Raw genomic sequence first — 16,044 nt, 5'->3', positions numbered from 1 at the left:
AAGCGCCTCATCCAATTTTCATATGAAATTTATGAACTCGTTTTGCAATCAGAAATTGAGACTGTTTTTGTTTTTTATATTGTTGTTTGGTAACAGAAAAATGTATGATATGACAATTTGAAATTTTGGTACAGATTTGAACACAAAAAATTAATGAAAGTTGATACATTTGACTTGCAACGGCCAAATAAAATCACGCGCTGGGCCGGACCTGGCCCCCGGGCCTTGAGTTTGACACCTGTGCGGTAGACAAGTTTTTCTCGCGGTTCTATGATGAAGTCGGCCGTGCTCAATCGCTTTCTTGCCATCCGGAGGTGCCCTCAGCGCCCGTTGTTTCTAACATTCTGAAAATGTCCATCATGGGGGCGACCGCGTCGGATGCACTTTGAAGTGGTCTGTTGAAATGCGCTCATTGGCCTACATTCGCCCGAAAGCAGCTGAAGCCAAAGCGACGGCGGCGGCGGCGGCGTTATGAGACTGGTTCCACGGCTGCTGTGATCCCAGTGTGAGCTGGATGGTGTGTCGTCAGTGTGACATGGCCGCATGCTGTAATACTGGATTTGCCTACCAAAGCGTTCCACGTGCGATTCATTTGATTTTTTTTTCTGGTCAGGCTGTACCTTTTTGTTTTTGTTGCTTAGGTGTTGAATTTGTTGCAGCTTTTTATCGTTTAGCCTTAATCTAGTAAGAGTGCAAAAAAAAAAAAAAAAATGATGACTATGCGCAACTGGCATGCTAAAGAAACTGATCATTTTGTCAGTTCTTAATCAGATTCGTGAGCCTGATTCAGCATGCGCGATGGCCTTTTTCTTATTTCATTTCAGTAAATCCGTTCTCTCATAATGGTACATTCTATTTCGTCGTGATATTTAAAAACAGTGGGAATTGTCCTTGGGACAGCGTCGTCTATGTGCTTGTTTTTGAAGGAGTCATGTGCATGTGAAGCCCGAATATGTCACTCAGGTCGCTCCCATTTGACATTTGTCATGTAAAACCTTTCTGAATCTGCCCGTGCGGATATGTTTCTCGAGTTGGGCTTCATGAATGAAAAATGTACAACATTTCATTTTTTTTTGCGCCATTTCTTAGTTTAATTTTCATCATGTCGTCCCGTTAGCCTAAAATTCTACGTCCGGCGCTGCTCCCTGGGGAGGAGTTTGTGTCAGAGGGGCTGAGGGTGCTTCTGGATCCTGACGGCAGGGAAGAAGCTACTGGGGGTCTGCTGGGGGGCCCGCACATCCTACCGGCAGAGGGCGCTCTCTTCCTCACCACATACCGCATCATCTTTAAAGGGATCCCCCATGACCCGCTAGGTAAGTTCATTCTACACCAGTAAAGGTGTCGGAAGTCACCAGACTTCCTACTGCTGGCCTCATTTTAATCAATTGCTCACTTAAGGGTCAAGTCTCATCCCTATAAACATTCTAAAATAGATATTGTCATGAAAAATACATATAACATTATTCACTTCAATGTCTATACGAAAAAATGAATATGAGCGGAGAGCGCGTCATCCATGCGCAAAGTTGCGGAAGTGTCATTGGATGACATCCAAGCGGTCGCCGTATTGGCCGCATCCCCGGTCCGACATTCGCCATTCAAAACACGCTGTGGCCCCTACTATAGGACACGCCCCTTCGGGCACGGAAGCTCTTTCCGAAGAAGAAGTGACCGGGGCAGTGTTACCCTATCGTTTCGAGCCATATTTGGATGATATGCGGATCACTTCTAACTGACAACAGACTCCCAGACAGTATGTATGAGGCAGGTCGGCCGAAGCCGTGCTCGTCCGCGATCTCATTTACCGTGGGACACGGAACCTCTTTTCGAAGAAGAGAACATCTCACAATCGAGTGAAGTGATTGGGGCAATATTACCCTATTGTTTCAAGACGTATTTAGATGATATGCGGATCACGGCCAAACCACCTCCCCGTCCGATCCACCTCCGCGCGGCTTAGATGAGCCACCCGGCCGAAGCCATGATCGGCGGACTCGGCGCCGATGGACACATCGACACATTTAGTACCTCTAGAGGACTTACGGACGCGGATCTTTTGTTACATTCTGAAAGGATTACGTCCTCCCCCCCAACTATATATATATATATTTTTTTAGTAGCTCTATACACACCTACCAGTCATTTGGAACCCACAAATCTCAGGTCATTTGCACTCGTGCAATCCATTTTTCACCACGAACCGGGTCTCTTGGAAACTGATGAAGGGTAAATCCATCCTCCCGAGTATTTGAACAATATCCTGCAATGCAACGAGCCGGCATTTTGACAAACACGAAGGAACAACGAGCTACCTTCCCGCATGTAAAACTAATAGAAACAAACGAGTCCACTTGAGGGCGGTCCTGTCCTTTATGTCACTTCCTGCTTCTTCTCGAAAGCAAATTCCCTCGAGAGGATTTTCATGGCGGGAGTTACAAAAAAGCCGTATGTCAAATTCATGTTTTGTGGTGGAAAAAAACCGCATGGGTCCGTGCCGACTGCCGTTTTTTTTCATTAATAACATACTACAAATCGTGTATTTTATGACAGTGGCCCTTTAAGATGAGCTATTTTTTGATTCTCTAGGAACTTACCGAAGACCGTAGTCGATAGGCCAGCGTATTGTATTCCCGCTGCGTCGGCCGTCCTTGCACGCGCGTGATTGTCCTTGTGTTGCGTTCAGTGGGGGAGCAGGCAGTGACCAGAGCTTTCCCGGTGTCCACCTTGACAAAGGAGAAGAAGATCAGCATCCAGAACCAGCTCCAGCAGAACATGCAGGAGGGCCTCCAGCTCCGCTCTGCATCCTTTCAGGTGAGAGCGCACGGCAGGTTCACGGACATACAGTGTGGCGCTGTCACGTCAGAATTCGTCTTTGCCCGCAGTTGATCAAGGTGGCTTTCGATGAAGAGGTGAGCTCCGAGACGGTGGAAATGTTCCGGAAGCACATCCAGAGGATCCGCTACCCGCAATCCATCTTCAGCTCCTTTGCGTTTGCTGCGGGGCAAACGCAGCCTCAGCTCATCCTTCCAAAGCAAAAAGAGAGGAACACTGGCTTCAGGTTTGTGGTTGTGCATTACTGACGAGAAGCCATTTTAATGATTTTGCCAAGCTGAATTTCGACTTCTCGGGGTAATCATATCCGAAAGTCCGTTTTCCCGAGAACTCGGCGAGAAGTGCTCGACGGTCTTCGTGCGCAGGGGGGGAGAAAACACGCGAGTTTAGTTGCTTTCTGCTCTGTCGTGGCTTCAGAACGCTCTCCAAAACTATTGTCAAGGGAGCCAAGAGAGCCAGCAAGATCACAATGGGCCGCGGTAGCCAGACCACACTCAAGAGGAATGACAGAGGCAGCAGAACGACCTGGAACGAAGACGATGACATTTCTAGTGAGAGAAAACAAATGCATCTCTCGAGTTCTCCTTTTACCAGACAAAGCCCTCACGTCGGTCTTCACCTCCGCCGCGTGTGCTCTGCAGTATCGGACGAGGGAGAGCCGCCGCCCAGCAGCACTTTGAGAGCGTCCGAGAAGTCCACAATGGAGCAGCTGGTGGAGCAGTCCTGTTTCCGCGACTACCAGCGCATGGGCCTCGGTACCATCACGGCCAGCTCGTCCCGCTCAAAGTCAGGCGACCATTTCCGGATCACGGCTGTGAACAGGCTTTACTCCCTCTGTCGCAGGTATTGGCACATCTCTGGAAACGGGAAGTCCAAAGCACGCGCCTTAGACTTGTGACACGCGCAAGTTAAAGCGGAAATTGTGACTCGTTGGCGTGTCAATTTTATCACGCCGCAATGACGGTTAGAGCTTGAAGTCAACTGATTGCGATTAACGTGGATGCCTTGGGTGGTCGACGCAGTAAACTAGCAGAAGTGCCTCCAGTGGGTGGAAATATTTGACTAAAAATGACACCATAAACACGGTCTCCTGCAAAATATGGAAGCCCGCTAATAAAATGCACGTAACAGAGAAGACGGAACATAATCACACATCAACTGTCGACTGTTGGAACGTATTGAACTCCAGCGACAAGCCGCGTAACATGGTTGCCTCAATACATGATTGCAAAAAATTCCCTCCTCCTGTGATGATTATTAAATGAATGGATTCCGAGTGTGTGCGAATGTCTGAATGTGGTTGAGCGAGTCGGGCCTTCGGGCGAAAGGAGAAGGGAGCACGTCGTAGAGTTCCGCGGGGGGAAAAAAAAACAAAACTTCGATTGGTTGACTCAACGATCATCACCTTAGCTACCAGCGTATTTTCCGCTTTATAAGGCGCACCAAAAAGCCTTGAAATTTTCTCAAAAGCCGACTGCGCGCCTTATAATCCGGTGCGCCTTATACATGGATCAATATTGAGCCTTTAGTGCAGCTTCATCTAATGGATGCATAACTTCACCCCAACCTCTACTGTAGCGTCTATTCTATGCGCCTTATGATGCGGTGCACCTTATATATGAAAAATGTATTTAAAATGGGCAATTCATTGAAGGTGCGCATTATACCGCGGTGCTGCTTATAGTGCGGAAAATTCGGGAGTTCTGAAAACAGCCGCGCCCCACTTATGAGGGTGCGCACACTTGTGCAATTGTACTGTCAGTTTATTGTTTGTTTTAAATTGAATTGCAAATATTATCGGTCGCATAAATGGTGAAAAAGTTTAGTATAGGCCGTGCATTGAAGGTGCGCCTTATAGTGCGGAAAATAAGGTGCAAGATAAAAAAAAAGTTTGAAGCGGTGTAACGCATTCCGGTTATGAAGCAACCTGAGACATCTTTTCTCGTGTCTGTGCTTCAGTTATCCGGGACTCCTGGTGGTCCCCCAGGCCATCCAAGACAGCAGTTTACACAAAGTGGCGCGCTGCTACAGGCACAACCGTCTGCCGGTTGTGTGTTGGAAGCATCCTCGCACCAAAGCTGTGCTGCTGCGCTCGGGGGGCTTCCACGGCAAGAGTGTGGTGGGATTGTTCAAATCGCAGAACCCCTCGTCGGCAGGTGAGCTTTCATATCATCCGAAGCGTTAACCGTATTTTCCCTTGCGAGCGGCGTGGGGTATACCATATACACAGTGAGTTCGGTTGTACTTCATGAATGTATTTAATAATGTAGCTATGCTATACAGCGATACTAGCTTAAAGCATACGGTAGCATGCTTGCACGCTATTTAAAAAGGCACCTGGGGGAAAACTCGACTTTAATAGAAGTATTTATCATTGTCAACAGTGAACTTGGGTGTACTTTTTTGAAATATTTAAAAAGCGTGCATACACGTTGTACCGTATGGTTTCGGCTAGTATCTCTATACAGCTATACTGTCTTGCTACATAGTTAAACACTTCAATAAAGTACAACTGAACTCACGATTTAAACTGTTAAATATGTCAGTAAAGTACGTACCACTCAACTCTGTTTCCTGTCCGGTACATTTTTAAATAGCGTGCGCGGATGCTCCCGTGCGCCTTAAGCTAATGTCGCTATATAGCGCTATCCTTTGCGGCACTTAAACGTGTAAGCCAATAACGTCTGAAGTGCACGTTTTGTGTCAATTATTTCTTCACGCATCGTTTTGTTGTCTGCTGGTTGTACGGTTCTGTTTGCCGTGGCGTAAAGATTTTGGTTTGGTGTGAAAACGGCGGGTGAAGGTGACTCATGACTCGCTTTCACTGCTTGTAGTGGGGGGTGGGGGGGGGGGTGTAAACTTGTTTTTCTGCTGACGAAAATAACGGTGCAATTGTGCCTCACGATCTCGCGAGCCCCACCCTGCCCGCGCCTAATAATACGGTGCGCCTTGTACGTGTGTTAAATACTGGAATTGCACCCGCATCTGAGACCGCGCCTTTTAATACGGTGCGCCTTATAGCCGTAAAAATACGTTACTTAATTGTGCCTTTGTGTACATGAAAAAACTCCAGCCTGCTTGGTTGGAGGCATTTCCAGAATTCAGATTTCGTGTGAATTTGTGTTTTGATGTAGTGCCCGCATCGTCCTCCGAGTCGTCCAGCAGCCTTGAACAAGAGAAGTACCTGCAAGCCATCCTCTCCTCCATCCCGCTTTACTTCACGATGAACGGCCATAGCACCCTCTCGAACCGCTCCATCGTCGGCCTCTCGCCAGGTACGCGTTTTCTTTTCTTTTGATGTCCGCTTCACTTGATTTGACCGTTTTCCGTTTCCCTCTGGGATCGTCCAGAGAAGAAAATGAGAAGCCGTAATTATTTTTTTCCTTCATTTTTCACGACTCGAAGGTAGTGAGTGAGCTGCAAATTTATCATGGCGGTTCGACCCATCCAGCTGGCACTTCCGCCGGACCCGAATTTGTCATGTTGTGGAGAGGAAAAAAAACAAATGAAAAAAAAAAAGACGGATTGTGTTTCCAAGGGGGAAACTGCACGCTTGCACTCTTTCGTATTATTTTGGTTCACTTTTGGTTGGTTTTGCTTTGCCATCAATCTTTTTCCCTGCTGTGTTTTCGCCGGCTGTTGCTTATTTTCTACCTGTTTGTTGTCTGCGCGTTTTGTATGACAATGAGCCACCGTAGCTGATGTTTGGCTCCTTTTGGAAGGAAACTTGTACAATCAAAGGTCATGCGTGAAGCGCAGGTCACCGCCGAGCGCATCCATCTTCTCAGACTCGCCCGCGTCCTCCTCTCAAATGCTTCGGGATGCTATTTTGCGCTCGCAAAACATGCGTCCGCTGTATTGTTTCCCAATGTGGAGTCTGCTTACCACTGCAGATAGGGCACCAAATATAGTCTGCCCAAACACGCCAGGTTCAACTTTGTCTTTTCGCTTGTTGACAAAAAGGAGTGCACATTTGACGTTTTTGTCTCGTTCTCTTTGTTCGTGGAAAATTCCCCTGCCGGCTCTTGTTTGTGCTAACCTTTTCTTGCATCACGCGTAAACGTTGTGTCCCCTCAGGGAGCGAAAGGAGAACATCCAGAATGCCCAAGATGGCTCCCGTCCATTTAGACATCCCCTTTTCCAACAGCTTTACCAGAGGAGGTCAGTGTCAACGCAATGTTGTATGTTAAAAGGCAATGGTGGGGTTTTATTGTTTTTACAGCATTATAATGTGCAGAATAGCTAATAATAAAACAACAAACACCCAAATTGATTGATAACTCTCCCGTGACTTGCGTTAACCTGTCGTCAGATGAATATTACTGTAAATGTAATCGCACAGGAATTTCAAGCATTTGGAGGAGTCCATCAGTACTGAACGTTTTGTTTTGGCCTAAAAGCGTCGCGCTCGGTCTCGGTTGCGTTTCTGAGGAGTTAGTCATGCCTTCGGATCAAAGTCGAAGGTGGAAAACACATTCGGATTCATTCTCCAGCACGAGACGGGCTGCGCACACTTTGTGCATCCGTACAGTTTCAACTCGAATAGATGCTGACGCCGTGTTTGCCCCCCCAGAGGAAGTTCGGAAGGGATGTCGGTGCCAAGAAAATGTCCAACGCTAATTGGTTTCATTTATCCGGCTTTTGCAAACTTATGAAATAAGCGATTATGTTGCTTCATTCTCCCAGCACGTTCTTTTTCAAGTCTAAACTGACCGCTCCAAAGGTGGCCGTAACCTTAATCGCTGCGGTGGGCGGTGTGCGTAATCCGCCTCCAATTAATCGCCGCGCTCCCACATTAGTTCCTTGTAAATTGGCAGGATGACCTTTCCGAAAAAATGGTCTTCACATTCCGGAGCAGTTTTTTCTGCTGCGCCTTTTCAAACATGTCGTAGGGATAAACGGCGCGAGGATGCGTGTTTGCGATAACGTTGCAGCTTGTTTATAACATCTTTGCAAGATTTCTAATCCTGGGAAAAACGGGGGGAAAAAAGTCAAGTGAGTCTTGCTTCCTAAAAACTTCCACACCGTGTCATCCGATTTCACGCCGGCTTTGTGGAGAGTGAAACGTCACGTACGTGGTCTCGTCACCAAACGTAACCGCGGGTGGCTTTATCATGCACGTTGCCCGTATCATTCATTTTGGTGCAATCTCTGACCTGGAGCCGTAACTCTTCATTCGAGCGCGCGTGACCTCGTGCAGTATGTCAAACTGAAATGTTTTTATGACGTTGACATTATTTTCCATGTTCATCTCGACCTCCGCCACGCAGTGCTCGAGTACAGAGATAAACTATTCACTCACTCAAACCCCAAACCTGCAAATAAGGAGAGAATCCACAACCAAGGTAGCGTGAAACTGCACCCCCCCCCCCCCCCCCCCCCCCACGTTCCCCAACACTTTCCTCTTCCAGTTTGATTCTAACACCTCATTTTTCCTGTCACAAACTAACCAGACACCAGGCGTATCGCCATTCCCCAAACTCCCTCTGAGCCACTAATGACTAATCATCACCGGAGTGAAAGAATTGCACCTCCGGGATCTGCGGTTTCTCGCAGGGCCCCAGTGGCCGCTCTGATCCGGCCTACTCCGCGGCTAACGTGTTGGCTCGGCGAGGCCGACTGTGGTCAGTTGGAAGCCGAGCGCGGACCGCGGAGGGAAGGAAGCAGTTTATCCTGGCAGACCGTCGTGAATCAAATGAAATGAGGCACCTCTGACCGTGCACGTAGTTCAAGCGAAGACAGCCCGGATGAAGTGTAAATGTAATTCGAAAGGAATAACTCACTCTGGTCCCAGTGTAGCAACAAGACAATAAACACCAATCGCTTGGAGGATTTCTCTATTATCCTTCACTGTGTGGGACGATTTCTGTGTCAGCTTGAGATGTTTCATTTAGCTGGAGTCTTGAAGGCTGGTCAAGTTTTTTTGAAGCGCTCTCTGTGACAGAAAATGACCAAAGCGGCTGACGTCCTCGAGCCCCCGCGGTGAAATCAACTTGACTGACTTGGCGACGTGAAGCATTTTGACAGGAAGTGAAAAATCCTTCCAAAAAAGAGGCTTCAAGCTGTTTAATGCGACTCCCTGTTGAGGTTTACCGTCAGAGCGGAGTCAAAAACAAAGAGGATTGCACATCGTGTATTTAAAACAACTACTTAGCTTTGGTTTAGGTAAGTTTAGCTTGCTGCAAACAAACAATAACAAAAGCTATAGACTGGCTGACAAATAGCATCTGCGTCACGTCGTTATGACCCTTTAAGGCAGGGGTGCCCAAACTTTTTTTTACCCCGAGATCTACTTTTCAAGCAGCCAGACTCCCGCGAGCTATGATGATGATGCTCCCAAACCCTTTTAAGGTTAATGTTATGTTGCCTCCTGTATTTAAAATGCAAAATTAGCTTTTTGTGTATTGTGTAGTCTGTGCTTTCATCCTGGTTCAGGCTGCGCCAAGGTGGAATTTTCAAATGACCCACCATCTCATCCTGCACTTTCTACTTTGGTTTGAGGCCAGACCTTTCCCACTCAGAAAAGAGAACATCTATTTAGAACAGAGATCGTCATTTGGGCCCTTTCATCCACACACCCCTGTCCCGATACCTTTGTTCTTGTACGTCTGTAAGCTTCGAATCAGATCAAAAAAAAGGCAAACTTTACAGCAGAAAGCAGAAATAAAACTTGAATTAAAATCCAAAAAGGGTTCTTGGGAAATGGCCTTCATTCTAGTAGTTTGCGATCTTTGGGAGCATCTGCGCGTTAGCGTTTACAGAGAAACTGTTGATTTGTTGACGCGCTAAAAAACAATCTGTCACCCCCTTGCTTCTAATACCTCACTGCCTGATTCAAGGTACTAACTTGTTTTGCTGTTGGATTTAAATAATGGTGTTTATATAATCCCTCGTGCTGCTGTGCATGTAAACTCCGTCTGCATGTGTTGTTCATCACTCAGTCTTAGTTTGTTTGACAGCATGCGGACATCAGAGGCATCGGGACGGACGTGCGGGGTGAATTTTGTTTGCGTCTTTGTGCTTGCAGGCGTGTGGGCCAGCCTGCGCTCCAGCACCCGCCTCAGTCAGCACCCGTCCACCGTGGACGTGGGCGCCAGGCTCGCGGGGAAGGATTTGGCGCCCCCTGCGGGGAGCAACAGTCTGCAGGCTCAGCTGCTCAAACAGCAGGCTGCGTTCTATGTGTTCGGCGAGAAGTCGCATTTGAAGGTAAAAAAAAAAAAAATAATTGGAGTTTGCTGTGTAAAACCACCGTGGCAGATTTTTTTTTTTTTTTTATGCTTGTCAACGAAGTTGTGCCGAGAAGCCTAACGTGCTTCCTTGTGACGCAGTTGAAAACTGTATGACAGTGGCATAAAACGCTCATTTGTAACCACTGCGCACAAATAGATCATCAGATGTGCTCCACGTTATTATCCAATTTCACTGAATTAGTAGGAAAATGGTCTTTTGCGACAATTATATCTTTGTTCGTCAATATATGCCAGACAAATATTATGACAGTCTTCCACAAGATGGCCGAAGGTACAAATAACCTGTGTAAACCCCCCCCCCCCCCCCCCAATCCCATCCATCAGTATTGTAGTGGGACAGGGACAGACCCTTGCTGCAAATAGTGAAAAGCTCCAAGGAATTGATAATTGCCTATCAATACCACAAAATGACTGCAATGCATTACTGCTCTATTAGACAGGGATATGGCCTGATTGAATTAAGATGCTCCGCTCAGTTCGACATCGTTATTTGGCATCAAGATTCCACAAGATGGCAGCAAAGCAATACATTTCCAGTGAACTCCCGCTATCTGCAGCAGACGGGGAGCCATCTTGCCGCCAGTTGCGAAAAGCTTTGAATAATCCGCACCCATATAGGATTTATATTTCGATATAGATCGCGCAAGATTGCAGCGAAACACCTGAACTAGACGGGATCATAATTCACCAAAACCATACATGTAGCATTTGTTTGCCTTCAGCAAGAATTCATATTAAATGCTCAATTTCGTCACGAATAAAATGTCATGAAAACTAAAATCGACATCTAAAAAATGTAAAGCAGCTGCAGAACGATAAATTATTAGCACACGACGCACACCTGCAAGTACACATACAGTCCTTGCGTGGACATTCACACAAATCATACAATTACCTCAATATTTTCGGCTTTTAGTCTGTGCGACTCTTAAGATGAGTAGACGGACGCTCAATGTGAACTATTGTTGCGTCAATTATTATGCAATATTGAAATTATTCAACATAAACCTTCACACCAGTCTCATCAATGATACGAGCTAGCCAACACATGGACAAACAATATTCATACCCGCACTTTACACAAACATTGTTCAACGTTTTTGGCTTTTGGACGTAATAAATAATGATGATTAAACACTGAATTTATGACGATTCTGCCAGATGATGCCAAATTTATACAGTATTTTACGTTGCCGTCAAAGTGGCGAGATGAGATTTTCTGCGAATAACAAGTAACAGCCACCCCAAGAAAATAAAAAAAAAGAAAGAAACCTCGTAGAAAAATTTCAGAACGCTGACTCTCGAATATTGCATCGTGCAGGAGTTCACTCGTATATTACGCAATACTTTGGCGTGAGAGCAAAAACGGCAGAATAGTTTTTTTCATCCGATAAACGTGCATCAGTTCAAAAAATGACGAAAAAAATGCAAGCGCTTGGAGAACATTGGAAAAGCTCCGCGTTCGACGCGGCTTAACTCAAATCCGGAGGAAATTGAAACCATGTCGTTCCTCCGGCGTCGATACTTTTTGTGATATTTTTTGTTTGACGGCGTGCTGTGATTTTTTTTTTTTTTCTAATGTCAAGTATAAAAGTAAAAGTGGGGAAATTGGAGCGTTTGTTCACGTCAAAGGTCACGTCGCCGTGTTCTGTGTCGGTCCAGGGCCTGAGGGTGGACACCTCTCTGAACTGCGAACTGGTGCCGGTGGACTTTGTCGACGTGCGACAGGTGAAAAGCTCTTTTAAGAAGCTGCTGAGGGCGTGCGCGCCCAGCGCCAACTCCTCCGACTCGGAGGACTCCTTCCTCAAAGCCTTGGAGGACTCGGAATGGATCCTGCAGGTCAGCGGCCTAAGCCTCTGCACGTAGACCTTGTTCCGTTCGGACGAACGACTCGGCCGGACATTTATAAGGGATTGACTGCTGAGATGAATTGTTCATATGCACATTTGTCACAGCTTCACAAGATCCTGCAGCTGGCCCTCATTCTGGTGGAGCTCCTCGACGGCGGCTCATCTGTGCTGCTCAGTCTGGAGGACGGCTGGGACGTCACCACGCAAGTGAGGGGAAAAAAAAAATGTTTTTCTCCTAATGCGAGCAGTCAAGAAGACGTCGAGAACGGACCTTTCCGATGGCGACCTTAAGTAGCCGTGTCTCCCCAAGCTTCCAAAATGGCGACTGAACAGAACACGTTTGAAGTCGATTCTCTGTCGCGTATTCCAGATAATATCGCGGTATGTTTTTTTTTTTTTTTTTGCCAAATGTGTCGGACTTGTCCAAAAGAGTTCTACAGAGAGGTCTCGGCTATTTCACGCGAGCATATGTACACGGAATTCAGATTTTTGGACGGAGCAAGACGCAGTGTCAGAGTTAGCGCGAAACGCTGGCGATCGATGCAAAAAAGTTTGACGCCTCACAAACCTCAACAGGATGAACTAGTGGAATCGTACTGCGCATGTAAAGCAGGGTGAGTACTTTTTACTTGGGAAGATCACGAGTAATATCAATGTCGTCTTCATAAGTGAGTGGGTGTATTCATTTGACTTGGCTCGTAATGGAACCCAGTGCTCTGTCTTTAAGGTCCGATGCGATACAAATAAGCAAATAGACATTTCTCTTGCGTGACGTGGCGCATTTACGTATATTCGCCATAAAACATGACACATTTCATTCGGCAGGTCAGTGATACGCTAAAAAAGTGAAAGTTGTTCTCCTGCACTGATGATAATTCAATAAAAAATCAGAGAAGTTACTTCTCCCGCACTTCCCTTGCGTTCGTTGATATTGTCCACATTGAGTTGTACGTGCGCTCTTCCACGAGCCTCAATCCGTCGTAGACACTTGGTCAACTGTGGAAAATGAATCAAGCGGGCCCCGTGTAAGCTAGCAGGATATGTTTCATCAGAATTGCACGTTCCCCACCTGAGGACCATTTTCTTCGTAACGTGAACTTTTCCAAGCGCACGCTATTGACAAGCAGCATTGCTGGTGGGACAATACGGCGAGGGGGGCGTGTCAAGCGTCAATGCGGCTCTCCGATTGGCTATTATTGTGCGAGTGATTGACAGGTGTACATTATCATTCAAAGACTTGATGGCAAAGGTCCATTAATAACATTTATAACATTTGAAAGTTGAGAAAGCAAATCGAAGCACGAAAGCTGTCACACAAGCGTAAAACTTCTCTACGACGCACCCGAACGTGCTCGTTTTTGGGATGTAGCTGTAAGACAGACTAGCCAGAGAAAACCCACACACACACACGCACGCGCACGAGCGAGCAAAGCGAGATCTGCGCAGAAAAGGCCGAGCCCGGTCGGACACGTCGCCGTAGGCCGCGGCTCCGGCGTGCTGACTAGAACAAGTTCAAATGAAGTGACTCTTACATTTCATCGGGATGGAAGTCAAAAGTCGGGCTTGATTCTCAACCGTCACACGGCCATGATGCCGATGTTGAACGTGCAGACAAAGTCAAGTCAAGTCCCAAATGATGGAGACGCCTGCTTTGACATTTGAACTCTTCGTATGTAAAGTCACACTTTTGAATGGTGCACAATTCAGAGCGAAATTCCTCATTCCGAAAACGCTCACTGAATTCGGAAGCGCGTGCGTCAAAGCGCGTCGAGACGCCGATGACCTCGTTTTTCCACGATGGGCGGCCTTAAAAAGTGGGTCGAGCGCAATGTACGTGGAGGCGAGTTGGACTGGAAGGGGCCAGATGACGCTGACCCTGTCAAAAACCAAAGCGCTCATCAGTGTTGCTTTTGTTTTCCGTGCCATGGTTTGCTTTTTTCTGCGGTATCCCATTCCCAAACAGAGTCCGAAATGTCCCCACAAAATCCCCTCCGCGAGTCCAAATATTCCAAGCAATCGAGGGGCCCGACTCTGCGTATGAATCATAAATGCATTTTCTCTGCTCATCTTCCAGTCGATTTTGTCACCGTCGAAATGATCGTGCCAATGTGAGCGGCGTTGAGCTTCTTCGAGCATGAGGTCACCCGTTTGCGCTGAATTCAATCAGAAAAGTTTCTAAATGCGGTTCCAAAGCATGTAAACAGTTGTCAGGGTCTTTGCGGCGTCCATATTTCATCATCCTCATTGCTCATGTTTTCCATGTTGAGTGTTGCAAGCGCGTGGCCGTCAAAGTGTTTACGGGGTGTCCAGAGCTACGGGGGACAGTTTGGGGCTGCTCCGTAATGCCAGCAACATGTCGGAAACACCACCCCCCCCCCACCACCACCACCACCCCCCACCCGCTCTCTCCGGGCCACCGACTTCATCTCGTTAAGTTCCCGATCAAGAACCTGGGCAAATGGCGTCCATATGCTGTGGCTGGCGTCCACGGGTCGGCGACACCCAGCAGACAGGAAACAGAGCTTTCTTTTTTTTTTTTTTTTTGAAGTCTCATTTTTGCCTCTGTGATCTGCCCGCGATGTAATTGGCCGGTATCTGCGCCGGGGTGCCAGCGACTCCCTCGGGAATTCGGGCTCGGATGTTCTGAAAAAGGCCGCAGGCGAGCCGCGATCCACCCCCGCCTCATTCCGTCCACGTCAGGCCTCATTAGTCGCGTTGGTGGTGAGACGGGCAGGAAGGCCCGCCAAACGTGTTGCGTGTGTGGGCAAGTGGAGTCAGCGAGCCTGTTATATAAGCGTTATTGATAGCAGATGATGGCTTGGACAGGGGGGGGGGCATGTATGCCATGTATGACAAATATGCGCAGCGCTGCTTTTTTTCCTCCATCACTTGTACAACACTTAAAGCGCCACTGTCATGCCGAGAAACATTCTAAAACAGATACTGTCATGAAAAATACATATAACATTATTCATGTCAAGATCTATACGAAAAAATAAATATGAGCGAAGAGCGGGTCATCCATGCGCAAAGTTGCGGAAGTCTCGTTCGACGTCCAAGTGGCGGCCATATTGGCTGCAACGTCATCAGCAGACGTCACACCGGGACATTCGCCATTGAAAACACGTAAGCGGCACCCGCTATGGGACACGGAAGCGCTTTTCGAAAAAGAGAACATCTCACAATCGAGTGAAGTGACCGGGGGAACTATTACCCCATCGTTTCGGGCCATATTTAGATGATATGCGGATCACTTCTAATTAACGACTGACTACCCCGACGGTATGACAGTACGTAGCGTACTCAGCCGCGAGCGACGACAATGCCGTAAAGCGGCCCGTGGTTCGTCGCGCCCGGGCGATAAACAACCCCGCGGACGATGGCGCACTCAGACGCGAGCGACGACACATTTAGCACCCCTGATTTACGTACGCTGAATTTTTGTTACATTCTGAGAGGATTACGCCCCCCCCGACTCCCACCAAACTATTATTTTTTTTAGTAGCTGTATACACACCTATCTGTCATTTGGAACCCACAAAGCTCCCGTCCTTTGCACCCGTGCAATCCATTTTTCACGACGAATCAGGTCTTTTTGAAAACTACAAAGAGTAAATTCGTCCTCCCGAGTGTTCGAACAATATCCAGCGATACAACGGGCCGCCATTTTGGCTAACACGAAGGAACGGCGAGCTACCTTCCAGCAAGTAAAACGCGTGTAAACACACGAGCCTGCCTGCTGATGACATCACTTCCTGCTTCTTCTCCAAAACAAATCCCTCATGGCGGGAGTTCCAACAAGCCGTATACGTCAAAATCGTGTCGCGCGGTAAACAAAACGGATGGGTCCATTCCGGCTGCCTTTTTGTTCTATTAATAACATACTAAAAATCACGCATTTCATGACAGTGGAGCTTTAAACACCATATTTGCAATTTTGATATATATTTTTTTTTTATTCTCATGGTCATTTCTTTACCTCAGAGGGTATCAGTAATTGTTGTCTGTGGGCTTGTTTGTTGAAGATCAAGCTACACTGACAATGTCGTTAAGCTAAATTTCATGTTAAGAGTCATAAAGGACTGCAAACCGGGCTGCAGCTATTGGAAATT

The 16,044-nt window shown here is 47.1% G+C and overlaps 1 protein-coding gene across 3 annotated transcripts in view; it reads left to right on the top strand.

Moving 5' to 3' along the window:
* sbf2 (SET binding factor 2) overlaps positions 1 to 16,044 on the top strand; it is a 103,309-nt gene that overhangs the window by 77,804 nt on the left and 9,461 nt on the right. For 2 of the 3 annotated variants that reach the window (XM_061813734.1, XM_061813736.1), the window contains exons 22-33: positions 1,118 to 1,313; positions 2,684 to 2,811; positions 2,883 to 3,058; positions 3,250 to 3,383; positions 3,474 to 3,675; positions 4,792 to 4,988; positions 5,967 to 6,107; positions 6,910 to 6,993; positions 8,103 to 8,177; positions 9,860 to 10,038; positions 11,745 to 11,921; positions 12,038 to 12,139. In XM_061813734.1, the coding sequence (XP_061669718.1) occupies positions 1,118 to 1,313; positions 2,684 to 2,811; positions 2,883 to 3,058; positions 3,250 to 3,383; positions 3,474 to 3,675; positions 4,792 to 4,988; positions 5,967 to 6,107; positions 6,910 to 6,993; positions 8,103 to 8,177; positions 9,860 to 10,038; positions 11,745 to 11,921; positions 12,038 to 12,139 (1,791 nt within the window). The remainder of the gene's footprint in view (positions 1 to 1,117; positions 1,314 to 2,683; positions 2,812 to 2,882; positions 3,059 to 3,249; positions 3,384 to 3,473; positions 3,676 to 4,791; positions 4,989 to 5,966; positions 6,108 to 6,909; positions 6,994 to 8,102; positions 8,178 to 9,859; positions 10,039 to 11,744; positions 11,922 to 12,037; positions 12,140 to 16,044) is intronic. The other variant, XM_061813735.1, reaches the window with a different exon arrangement.

The sequence above is a fragment of the Syngnathoides biaculeatus genome, chromosome 3, assembly GCF_019802595.1.
Source record: "Syngnathoides biaculeatus isolate LvHL_M chromosome 3, ASM1980259v1, whole genome shotgun sequence".
NCBI classification, from domain to species: Eukaryota; Metazoa; Chordata; class Actinopteri; order Syngnathiformes; family Syngnathidae; genus Syngnathoides; species Syngnathoides biaculeatus.
This window is presented reverse-complemented; position numbering and strand designations above follow the sequence as displayed.